The following is a 13,596-nucleotide window of genomic DNA, read 5'->3' as shown; positions in this document are numbered from 1 at the left end:
CAATAACGCGTATGTGATGCTCTAGGAATTAGTGAAACCAAACTAAGAGGAGTATTACAAAATCGCAATAATGAACGGCCGAAAGCAGATCACCGAAAAACTCGCCTATCATTGAAAACGAAAGATATTCAAATTTGAAATTCGTGATACCATTTATCGAATGCGAGAAAACAAGGAACATGTAACCTTAAATACAATTCTCTCGGAATTAAAAGATAGAAAATTTAATGAAATTGGCAGAACAAGTCTATGGCAAGTGATACATAATTTGGGTTTTAAATTTCAAAAGGAGGATAACAGAAAAGCCCTTTGTGAAAGAAGTTCTGTTGTGCATAAAAGAATTAACTTTCTAAGAAAATATTTTAAATTAAAAGAAGAAAGGGCAAATTTTATATATTTAAACGAAACATTGATATTTTCTAGGGGTGCAACCAAGAGAATATGGCAAGATGATAACGTAAAGTCTTTCAAACATACTGATGGAGAAGGGAAGCGACACATAATTTTACATGCAGGAGGGAAATCGGGTTTTATAGAAGGTGCTGATTTAATAGTTTCATCTAAATCAAAATCAAGTGACTATCACGATAATATGAACACAGAAATGTTTGTAAAATGGTTACATAAAAAACTTCTCCCAGGTTTAAGTGAGCCCAGGGAGATTATTTTAGACAATGCACCTTACCATTCTGAAGTATTAAACAAAAGTCCAACGAATTCTTGGACTGTTAATAAAATTAGAGAATGGTTGACAAAGGAACATATACCATTTACACAACATATTTTAAAATCAGAATTATTACGCTTGGCAATTATCCACGCAAAACCAAAAACCTTTTTTGTGGATCAGATTATTGAAAGTTACGGTCATTAAGTTTTACGTCTGCCACCGTATCATTGCCAGTTTAATCCCATCGAATATATATGGGGAATAGCAAAACAATATTATGACAACCATATTGGGCCTAACGGTTATAGCGACAACGCAGTTCGGGAAACTTGGCGAAAGGCACTTCAATTGTAACTCCAGAAGTGTGGTGCAACTATATTCAAGTACGAGAAACTAATAGAAGATTGGTGGACTCGTGAAAATAAAATAAACGAAATAAGTCCAATCATAATAACAATTAATGGTGATGACAGTGATGATGCTGACGATTATGATATTTGTGATGATAATTACTGATTTTCATTTTTGTTGGCAAGTTAAATTTTTTTATTTTTCATTAGAAATTCTCTCCATGGAACAAAGATACATAGACCATATTTTCTGTGTGAAGTGTAATATAAAATTATTATTCGGTTTATATAAGCCACATTAGACTCCATTAATGAAGTAATTCTTCTTATTATACTGTCAATTATATAAAAGATTTTCCATTATTATTTACTTAAAAAAAGTTATGGATTATTTTTTATTTCTTTTGACCAGTTGATATTTCCCCAAAGAGCACTTAATTAAAACTGGGTACTTACAATAAAATTTTTAATCCGAAACCCGCGTAAATATAGCGAACCGACTTTAATGTCGTAGCCGTTCAAGAACATTTAAATAATCTATTTAATGTGTGGATTGGCAATAAGGGTACCATTACATGGCCACCAAATAGTCCCGACTTAACACTATGTGATAGCTTTTTATGAGGGGTTTTTAAAAGAAAAAGTGTATTTTAATTCAAATACAAATATTAACACTATCACGGAAAAAGTTCGCGCGGAAATTGAAAATTTAAATGGTCATAACAACACAATACCTGACGCATTAGAAAATTTGAGACGAAGATATTACTTGTGCATTGAAAACAATGGAGGGCAGTTTGAGCACTTTGAGCATATTGTAATCTTAAATGTAGTATTGTATCTTAAATGTAGTATTGTAAGACATAAGTTTTGTTGACTTTCTAAATATATTTTTCCTGGAATATATTTTTTTCTGAAAATATCTTAGTATAGTATTGTAGTACCATAGGCCATTATAGAACAAAAGTAATGCTACACTATGTTATATATTTGTAATGAGGAAATGCAGGGCTACTCAAAACTATAAACGAAATACAGGATGTCCCATTTGAAATATTGAAGATGCATTTTATTGGGCACTCCCTGTATACAAAATTTGGTCTGTTGCTACAATGTTGGTCGGTACAGATAAAATAATACAACTTTTATTTGAAACTTTTTTTCGCATTCCCGAAATTAGGGAAAATAAGTGGGGGGTCAAAATATAATGAGAAAACCTGTATTTACTAAATATAGAGGCTAAGATTTTGGTCACCAATAAATGTACTAAATATTAATAATGTGAGTCTTGTTAGTTCAGTTTTTATTCTCGTGATAAACTATGGAACGGTAAAGGATTTTTTAATGTAAATTTAAACAAAATCTACATTCCAAATACAATTAAAAGAAAAAGAAATAAGATACCTGTTTGAAAAATATATAATAGAAGTTTGCGTAAAAAAGAATCGATTTAAATTAGACTTTCACATAACCCGACATAATAGTTCCGGATCAGTTCCGGATTCTTTTCATCGAATGATTTATTAGAAAAACCAAAGTTCTTCCGAACGCGATTCATTCTGTAAGCTTCCGATTAATAAATCGTTGAAAACTAAGTTGAAAATCCCGAAAGCCAATGAACACAAGCTTTCGGCGCCTTCAAATTATTCGAAAACACTGTTTCGCCGACACAAAAGTGAGAAATAATCTACATCAAAAGAGTTAATGATAAAAGTTCCAGGGCCTTAATTTCCAATTCTAAAAAGAGAAGTTTTCGGTAGTCAGCAACTTCAGCTAACTATTGCTTGGGATTTTTTAGATTCGTGCCTGCTGAGAGTGGGTTGAAGTTAATTCCTTTTTAATCGTACATTGATACTACGTTTCAGAAAAGATTGTTGTTTTGAAAATCCATAAAGACTGAATAATGTTCTTAGTAATTGTTATATTATTGTTAACTTTTTCTTAAATGAAATCGTAGGTTAATTACTATTTAACTGGGAATAAGCCACAATTAAAGGTTAAAATACGTTTATTGACGTTTCAATTTCCACTTCGGAAATCGTTCTCCAATGATTCCCAGTTAAATAGTAATTAATTTAAAATGCCACAAGAAAATAGCTTCAGAACAATATTAAGAAACCGCTATGGGCCCAGCGTTATTCAAAATTTTCGGAGGAGAACGATTTCCGAAGTGGAAATTGAAACGTCAATAAACGTATTTTAACCTTTAATTGTGGCTTATTCCCAGTTAAATAGTAATTAATTTAAAATGCCACAAGAAAATAGCTTCAGAACAATATTATGAAATCGTAGGCTTCCACGGCCAGAGTCAGAATTATAGTTTATTCGTCTTCCGGGTTTGGACCGTGTCATTTGTGAGTGACCCAAAAGTGGGTTCATCTCGACGTTTCGCTACAATTGTATGTAGCTTCTTCAGGAGAACAAAAAAGAAAAAGAAACAAAAGAAAGGAAGATGGGTAGTTAGCAACGGTAACTCAGATACTCAACGCAACCAGAGGCGAATACTAACTACCAAGATGGGCATTTGGTCACAGTAACTCAACTACTCAACGCAGCCAGAGGTGAAAACCTCTGGCTGCGTTGAGTAGTTGAGTTAACTAGTTTAGTAGTTTAGTAGTTGAGTAGTTGAGTTAAAACCTTTGGTTTTCACCTCTGGCTGCGTTGAGTAGTTGAGTTACTGTGACCAAATGCCCATCTTGGTAGTTAGTATTCGCCTCTGGTTGCGTTGAGTAACTGAGTTACCGTTGCTAACTACCCATCTTCCTTTCTTTTGTTTCTTTTTCTTTTTTGTTCTCCTGAAGAAGCTACATACAATTGTAGCGAAACGTCGAGATGAACCCACTTTTGGGTCACTCACAAATGACACGGTCCAAACCCGGAAGACGAATAAACTATAATTCTAACTTTTTCTTATTCGTTTTGTACTCTATTATTTCGTTGTACCGTAATTTCCTGTCGTTTTAAATACAATATTAATGTTCCAAACGATCTAATAAAAGAAATATAATTTTTGGGACTTACAACTTAATTAAGACTTATTTTTTATATTACCTTGTACACTTTATAACTAATATACTCTATAGCTTCATAGTAATAACAATTTCGGCTTGAAATATTATGAAAATTATGACTTAAAAGCTTCCTATACCTTATTTATATTATATTATACATATTTATATATTATATATACATCTAAATCACAGAAAGCTTTTCTGGAAGATTTATGTTATATATTTTGTGTAGGGTAAAGTACAGTAAGCTATTATTAATAAATTGTTGTCGTTTATGGCCATCAGAATAAATGACACCTTTGTACGCTACCACTTACATGGGAAAATATGGGTTTATTGGTGTTTAGTTTCGAATTTGTATTCATCTGTGCATGTCTAATAAAGGGCAATAACCTTAAAATGACCATAATTACCAATTAAAAAAAAAAGTTTTAAAATCTTTTTACAGATCATATTTGGTTTCACCATAGGTTTGAGATCACTTTTATGTATGACATTTGTACAGTACGTTGGTAGTAGATACAACGTCTAATAGCATCATGTCGATAACATGCCCTTTTTAACCGTTTATACCCTTTTTAACCAAGTAATTTATTGACAACAGAACTCTTCTGGTCTACAAACATAAGAAATTAAGCTGGTCCAATTGCTTCCTGATGATTGGGAAACTTTAACAAAACACTTACAAAAATAAAAGAAATATCACCATTTATATCATCATTATTAGCGTGTTCTACCAATTAGGGTGCATCCTCCTTTATATAGTCGTTCTTCATTTTTACCCCGATTGTCTAATATTCGCTTTTATGTATTATGTTGTACCGGTCTATTTCCTTATGTCATCCCGTCTTAAATTTTGACGTCTTCTTGGTCTCTTGAAGCTTTTTGACTACCACAGCGTAATTTTAGTGGACCAGCTACTGTCAGTTCTTCTTATTAAATATTCGCCTACTGCCATGTTAAAAATTGAATTCTGTGGATTACATCACTGACCTTGGTTTTCTGTCTGATCCATTCTTTTATTTTTGGATCTCTCTTTGATATACCTAGCATGCATCACTCAAATGACCTTTGCGTGAGTTTGTTTTTTACTATTATCTCTTTCTTTAACGTCTAAGTTTGGCAGCTGTTTCGATTGGTAGTATACATTTACCAAATGTTTTTTTATAGATAAAGTGGCATCTTCGATTTGAATATAACTGTGTTTGTACTAAAAGACGCCCAAGCCAGTTTCATTCTTCTGTTGATTTCTGGGAGTAAGGAGCTAGATTAATGTATTATTTGTCTCAGGTATATATATATTCGTCTACTATTCCAAGTTTATTTTTAGATCAACTTCATTGCTTGCTGAATTTAGCTCTCTTATAAGTTCTTGTAGTCCTGTAGGATTATTAGCAATCAGAACGATGTCGTCTGCAAATTTTGGACGACTGAAGAATTCCCTTTTAATGTATAGACCTTTGTTCTACAAGTTTATTTTGCTAAATATATCTTTTAGAGTTGCAGTGCAGAACTTTGATGATATTAAGTCTCCTTGTCGGACACCTCTGGTAGTATTTTAACACAAAATTAGCTTCTGTTTTTCTATATATATATATATATATATATATATATATATATATATATATATATATATATATATATATAGAAAAACAAAAGCTAATTTTGTGTTAAAATACTACCAGATATATATATATATATATATATATATATATATATATATATATATATATATATATATATATATATATATATATATATATATATATATGCAAAAGTCTCTTTGTACAGTTTTTACAGTACAAAGATTTTATTACTGCCTTAGGATATATATAATCGAAAACCTTCTTTTAAACTGTTGTTCACGAGCTTGGTAAATATCTTAGTTTTTTATATCGTCTCTGCTACATTTCTTATGAATAAGAATATGTGTGATATATTCCAGTGATCTAGTATGCATTTTGATATTAGGCAGTTCATAAATATGCCTGCTAAGACTTTCCAGGTTTTTTTGCCAGTACATTTAAGCAGTTTCACTATTATGCCACCTATTCCAGCTGCTTTACCGCTTTTAATTTTTATAACTATGGTTTATTCTACTTCTTTCGGAAGTACTTATAGTACATCTACTAGTGATTGCTTCTTTAAGTATTTTAAGGGCTTTTTATAGTTCACTATAGAACCTAGTTACGGGTTGTATTATTATATTTATGTCTGTAATTCTGGTGTTTTCGCTTATTAGAGTAACGGTTAGCTTCTTGCCAATGGATAATTCTTTTTTCGTTTTCTTATAGTTTATTCTGTTTTCGATTGCATTTTTACCAGTATTTCAATGTACTTTCTTATTTATTTCTTAATATTTTTCCTGATTGCCTTACAAAGTTCTGTGTATTGTATTCTCTGTAAGTTACTACTTATTTTCATTTTCCTTTTTTGATTTACCATTATTTTGGTTTTATCAGACAGTTTACTATGTTCATTTTGTTGTTGTGGACTATCAATTTCTTTGGCACTATCAAAGATGATTTCCATTAATTGAGAGCTGTTGACTTGCTATCGTAATCTTTTATCAATTGTCCTTTAGTAGTGTTCCGAGTTTTCTTCTAGATTGTTAATATTTATGCCGGTTACTGTTGGTTTTGTGAGCAATTTTATTTTTTCAAGTTTCAGATTTAAAATATTTTGTGCTCTAATTAGTCTATGGTCGCTAATACCTTAAGAGTATTATCTAAACTTCTGGTACAAAAATTTTAAAAATTAAGAAAATGAAAGCTGATTTTCCAATATGAAAAAAAGTTACTTTGCAGTGTTTATCTAAACTTATAACTGGATCATCTGTTGACAAAAGACCAAAAAGATTTCGTTAGATTATGACCATCTGTACCTTCCAACGTCGAAATATTTTTTATTTTATAATTTTTTAAAATTGTATAAGTAAAAAAGACGAATTTTGTTATTTTTAATAATTTTTTGTTTAAATTTGAATAATTTGAGGTTTTAAAATCAATTATAACAACACAATAAACAATATCTCAAAAATGCGGCTTAGTATTTTATCTAAGTTCCGAGACAAACGCGTTTTAAAAAAAGCGTATTTTGTTTTATACTCACACAGTATCGTCTATTCCAGGCTCATATAGTGACGTGATTCCGGCTAAAACATCTAGAGCATCTTTTTGGTTCTGCATTCGAAGAACTCTGTTTTTTTTTGTTGCATCTACAGCCATTTTTTCCGCTCTAATAATTTGATTGTTATCTGGCGCAACTGAATAATTATAACAACTAGACAGTATACCTATTCCAATTTCTATGTAAATGCTCACTAACCTCACTTACTTTGTAACGATAAGACTACCAAAGAGAATTAAAATAATATTAAAAACGTAATACCCCAATCAACCATGGAAACTTATTATCTATGCTTTGCCTAGCTCAGTATCTCAAGTTTAAGTTCATTTTATCTTAAACCAGGAATCAAACCTGAACCCCGAGCTGATACCAAATTAAAAAAATTTTAACTAATCATATTAATTAAAAGGAGGAAACAATCAACCCTGCCAATGCTTAACAAAAATATAGTGGGGGTGATACTTAAGGCAACGATGGCATCAATGGGCTGCTTGTGTGTCCTCCAATTAGACGGTTAGGTCCTCCTGTGAACTGCAGTTGTACCATGTAAGTGACTCCCAATTAAGTGGTTTGGTCCAATGGTCAATAAATTTTCACCCAATGTGACAAATAAAGTTTGGAATATAGCCAATAAAGTCTGGAATACCTCACAATGGAAACGAAAACAAGGATATATAAATCAACAATAAGACCGATAATAACGTACACAGCGGAAACAAAAGCAGATACGCCGAAAACACAAAGACTACTGGAAACAACAGAAAATATAGTCAGACAACGTCAATTGAGGCTAAAAACCGAAGTAAAACAGGCATTTTACCTATTTATAAAGTAGGAAAAAAAAGAAGAAGTCTGGAATACGGCCAATAAAGTCTAGAATACAACCAATAAAATCTGTAATACGGCCAATAAACCGTGAATATGGTTAATTAATTCAGCCAATAAACTAAAATACAAGAAATAGCTCGAATTAGAGACACATCATAAAGGGTTTAATTTCCTTGCCATTTTACAAAATTACAAATAAACAAATAGCGGATGGTAAGGATAAAATGAAATATAATTACCATTACTTAGTTAAATTCTGTTAACGAGTCCTATATGCATAGAATTGATAAACGTGGTTTCGAAAGAAGTGAGGTTACGAATATTGATAATGTTGTCAGAATTATAGAATAAAGAAAACAATTAAAGTAATTACCCCAAGAGAATATTGCAGACCATAAAATGAAGCGTTTTATAATTCCTACCTTCTTTTATAAATTTAAATTAAAAACAAAACGTAATCCCACAATTAAAGGTGACTGACAGAAGTAGGAAGGGACTGCATGAAGTTAGCACAGATGTCATAGGATGTTCCTATATGATGGAATTAGCTTTTTTTGTCAACATAAAACAGAACACTTAGTCTACCGGACACAGAGAGAACGCAAATATTTATTCTACAGGTGAGAAAGAGAAAGAAAAGAAAGACAGAGGGCGCCAACTACTTTTTGAAGAAAAAATAGTAAAAAAGAAACTAAATGTAAAGAAATTAATAAATTAATAAAGAAATTAAAATAAAATAATTATTTAAATATAAATTAATAAAAATGTCACGTTTATAACGCTAAAACTTATATCAATCATTTAACAAGTTTACTCAATTCACTCACTTACCTCACGCACTTACCGAACTCACTCACTCAACTCAATTACTCACCTCACTCATCCCGCCCACTTACTTACTTTAGTTGGTCACCTCACTCACTCATCTTACTTATTCAGCTCATTGACTCACCTTGCTCACTCAAATCACTCACTCCTAAATGCCTATAACTCCATCAATTTTGGTGGGGACCTTAAAAAATTAACTCGATACCCTTTATGTATATCCTCCCATTGCACTTCCTATGTCGCATGTTAGGAAACGTCTAGTTGTTAATTTTGTACAAGTCAAAAGTTTTCTTCACATTAATAAAGTCAAATGTGTCTTATTATAAGTCTATTTGTATCCATAGTGACCTATGATATCTCGTATGTCGATAGACCTTCATTAATAACGAAGTTGCTGTGTGGTGCCCCTTTGGGATTTAAATTGTCTGTCTCTATCTCAATATAATCTTTATCCTTTTCCCTATTATTTAACATCACACGCTCCAATTGGACCAATAACAGCGGATATATGATACCCTTTTGGCAATGCCGTCATGTTTGTTTTCTGGCGAATCGTATTCGCTATCCTTGCTCCTTTGTATCTGGTGTATCATACGTCACTATGCGACGAACTATTCTATTTCATTACAGAATGCTTAAAAAATGCAAAATATTTTTTTCTTGCGGTATTTTACATGAGAAATGAGGCCGTTCCATTGCAGCCTATGTACTATCATTTTACCAAATTTTCAAGATTCTTGTATGAATAGTACAATAAGAAGAGGGATAAATAGTTGTTCATAAAAAAAATGGCAAGTACAGAGAAGTTTATAAACCCCTGGCAATAAGAAAATTTTACAAAACACCTTGTAGATCCAAATAACGTGCTCCTACCGTATCTACATATTATTAGTCTCATACTGTCTAATTGCGTTTTTTTTTTAATAGTTGAAATAATTCAATTTAAAACAAAAATACCAAAATTTAAATCGAACTAACATTTTCGGCCTTTTCGATATAGAAATAAGTTAATTGTCGCATATTAGACAAATTAATATTTGTAATTTTTCTAATTGTTTCAGGTCCTTAGTATTGTTTTATCTACGGTACTCATCCAGGCATTGAAAAAAGAAGAAGAGGCTTCCGATTCATATAGAAGATAGATTTAATGGGATAAATATATCATGTAGTTATTACGTTTAGTGTATCTTTAATTGAATTACTTTGTATTTGGATATATACCTCAAATAGTAAAAAACAGGAAAATGAAATAAGAAATAAAAACTAAATTGAACCATTAAGAAAATTGAACCATCTAAGATAAACTGTTTTTGTTAAGTTAGCTAAATGACATAAATTTGGAGTTTTTAAGTTCTTTATTATATTTGTAATATTAGATTTTGGATAAGGTTGTTTTATACGTGGTGTTAAAAAGTCCTGCATCACCTTACCAAATACATGAAAATAGAAGTTTAAGGCATTTACCTTTAATATTTTTTAACCATTTACTATCTACATCAAACAAGCACTTAATCACAATAATATAAAATTGAAACACAGCAAAAATTTTGATTAATAAAAAAATGTAGTTCGGAAAATGTTTTATTCAATATTACAAAAAGTAGGCTATTTACATCAAGACGATATTGTACATCACATTGAAGTAATTTAAACTAATTTTATTACTTAATTGGCTAGCCCTTTTTTTAGTAACTAGTTCACATCTTTTGAGCATGGAATTTATTAATTTTTGCAGTTCCTCCATGGAAATACAGTGATGCCAAGCGTGGATTAGAGATTCAATTAATTTTGTTTTCTTTGTGGGTTTGCTTTTTAAAATGATGTTTGATATACTTTGCCATAAATTTTTGATAAAATTGAGGTCCGGGGATTGAGCTGGCCAGGCCATCCTATCTATTTCATTACTCTCCATCCAAGCTTTAACCAATTTTGCTCTATGGCAAGGAGCATTATCATCTTGAAAAATATATTTTTCTTTGCCATACAGGTATTTTACACTACGCAGCATCTTATTCTGTAGTATCTCAATGTAGTTGGTAGCATTCATCATCCCAAAGACAACGTGTAGGCGACCAACTCCTCGAGTGGACATGCAACCACATATCATAACGGAGGTTGGATGTTTAATTGTGGGAAGAACACATTTTGAAGAAAATTCTTTACCAGGAAATCTTCTGACGTAGGCATTTCCAGCATGATTATTAATGTTAAAAGTGGATTCATCACTAAACAGTACACTCTGCCACTGCTCTGCTGTCCAAATTCGATGTTCCTTGGCCCACTGCAAACAGTGCAATCTTTGCTTTTCTGAAAGTAGTGGTTTCTTCCTTGCCTTACATCCTCTAAGTCCAAAACTAAGCAGTCTTTTTCTCACAGTGGAAGTGCACACGCTTACATATATAAATTTAGACCACAGCTTCGTCAATTGGGTGGCATTAAGGCTTCTATCTGCCAGACTTGTTCTTCTTAACGCAGCGTCATCCCGAACAGAAGTTTTCTTTGGTCGGCCACTACGCGGTCTGTCTTCGATTTTTCCTTGTTTAGCATACTTCTTAATGACTTTGATTACTGTAGATTGATTACAGTTTACTGTGGATGCTATTTCACGACTAGATTTGTCATTTTTATGATGAAAAATAATTTCAAATCGCTTTTCGTCCGATAATTTAGTTTGTTTGGTCTAGGATGACATTTTGACCTTTTCATCAAAAATCAAAAAAAGAATAATTGTGTTAGGGTAACAACAGTGTTTATATAAACAAAATATGTGGCAAATTCGTCATTAACATTTAGTTTAATAGTACTTTAACGACTTAATAATCACCTCATAATTTTCTCGGATTATGGGAAATCCCTTCAATCAGACTATTTTAATCTTTTTTGTAGAATTTTGAGCTAGTAATTAAAAAAACATTAGTAAGTATACCGATAATGCTATTTACAAGTACAAAGTTAAAATGAATTAGCGAAAATATACAAAAAAACTTGTGTTAAACCTCAAAAACTATAAGGCGCTAAGGTGATGTAGGACTTTTGAACACCACTGTAGTTAGTATTTTTAAAGTTATTGTATAGGACGGAACCTAATTATATAAAAACGTACAACAATAAACAATTTTCGACTTACACTAATTAGAAAATAAAGATTGTGAATGTTATATAAATAATAATCTACTGCTTAGTGACGAATTAATAAATAGTTAGTTATGTATAATATTTTTTGCATTTATTACCATAGATTAAACTGTTTACATTGTTAATAATACTGTAAATATATATATGGTATATATTTTTAAATAGTAGCTTTGATCCTTTTATACGCTAAATAGAACTGTTTTGGTTTACAAATATGTATTTGCCGATGACAAAACTTTATCCATTATTTCATTTTAGTAGAAATTTATAGCAATAATATAACATCTACCATAAACCATAACACTATTTTAATTTTCACAGAATATAATATATTTGAAACGTTTTGTTAAAACATCAGCTTACAATAAAAAGAAAAAATAACAAAAATAATAAAAAACTAGCTTTCTCTTTTAGGTGTTAACAACCTGTGCATATTATGGTTATATTACTCCTTGTAACTGAATAACCCCTAAAGACAGTAACACTGATCTTGCACTATTTTGTTTATTTCCAGAATTATGTTTGCGTTTTGCAATCCATTATATCCAGCAATTCTATTTATTTTGTTTTTGTAAATTTTCAAAGTTACGGTTGAATTAAAGATTTTTGTACCTAAATTATATGCCTGTATAGAATTGTTTTTTCCATTGACAAAAGTAGCTGTTCTCAGTTAATCGTTTTTTTATAGATTTGTTATGTATTTGGCATATTATTTTTATAAACTTATTATGTAGGTATTTCCTTGGCATATACAGCTTTATTTTATTTTAAGTATTTGCCCATAGAATTGTTGGTTTATTCCAAAGCAAATCTGATGTTTAGCTAGCTTAGTAGATTGATTTAAATTCTAAAATTATTTTATTATAAGTTTTAGGGTATGTAAGTCGTAAGATATAATGGTAGAAAAATAACAAAAATAATCAGAAATTAGATATTCCGTCACACAAATAAATAGGTTTGTAGAGATAAATTACATTTAATCATTTTTATTTATATCATTTATAATTTTTTAATCAATAAATTCTTATTAAAAATCTTGTGTATCATTTTCTAATAATCTCCATAGTCTATGTTGTAGCATTTGCAAATTCTTTGAAATATATATTGAAATATATTGAAATCCCCTCGTATTTGCTAAAGCAATCGAATAATATTTTAGTGTATTCATTTCCTATCATACGAGTTAAACCCCAAATAGTATTTCGTTCTTTTTACGTCGCCGAAGTTAACGTAAACCATTTTAAAGTTTGTTTATATCACGGACGCAAATTCTTTGATATTTTTCTTTGATCGAAACCGCTAAATATTCTGCGTTTCAAATAAATATTCATTAGGATCGCTGAGAAGTTTTTGCCGGCAAGATAATTGTTCACTCTCGCTGAGGCGTGGTCAAGAGCGGTTGAGCGGTGGGCCTCAGCGTTATGTCCAAATTCTACGTCGAATTTGAAAGCTTTCTGTTTTGTTCCTTTTCATGGAAAACGTGTAGCAGGGTAATCAGTTTAATGGTTCAGTTGCAGTTTAAGTGAGGTTTGGAAGAATCGTTGTTTCCATCCTCGTTTTGTTTCTCCCTGGCAGTTTGGAGATGAATTTATTCGTGTTCAGAGATTTCCAATCCAGTTTCAACCCCCAGAAACTTAAGTGCTTT

General features: G+C 31.1%; 1 protein-coding gene across 1 annotated transcript in view; it reads left to right on the top strand.

Annotated features, from left to right (window-relative positions):
* Tsp2A (tetraspanin 2A) overlaps window positions 1-12,985 on the top strand; it is a 723,174-nt gene extending 710,189 nt beyond the window's left edge. Inside the window, exon 5 of the mRNA XM_072529990.1 lies at window positions 9,878-12,985. Coding sequence (XP_072386091.1) covers window positions 9,878-9,958 — 81 coding nt within the window. The 3' untranslated portion in view covers window positions 9,959-12,985. The remainder of the gene's footprint in view (window positions 1-9,877) is intronic.
* The last annotated feature ends 611 nt before the right edge of the window (window positions 12,986-13,596 follow it).

This window comes from Diabrotica undecimpunctata, chromosome 4, assembly GCF_040954645.1.
Source record: "Diabrotica undecimpunctata isolate CICGRU chromosome 4, icDiaUnde3, whole genome shotgun sequence".
Taxonomy (NCBI): domain Eukaryota; kingdom Metazoa; phylum Arthropoda; class Insecta; order Coleoptera; family Chrysomelidae; genus Diabrotica; species Diabrotica undecimpunctata.
The sequence above is the reverse complement of the archived record's forward strand: the minus strand, read 5'-3'. Positions and strand labels throughout refer to the sequence as shown.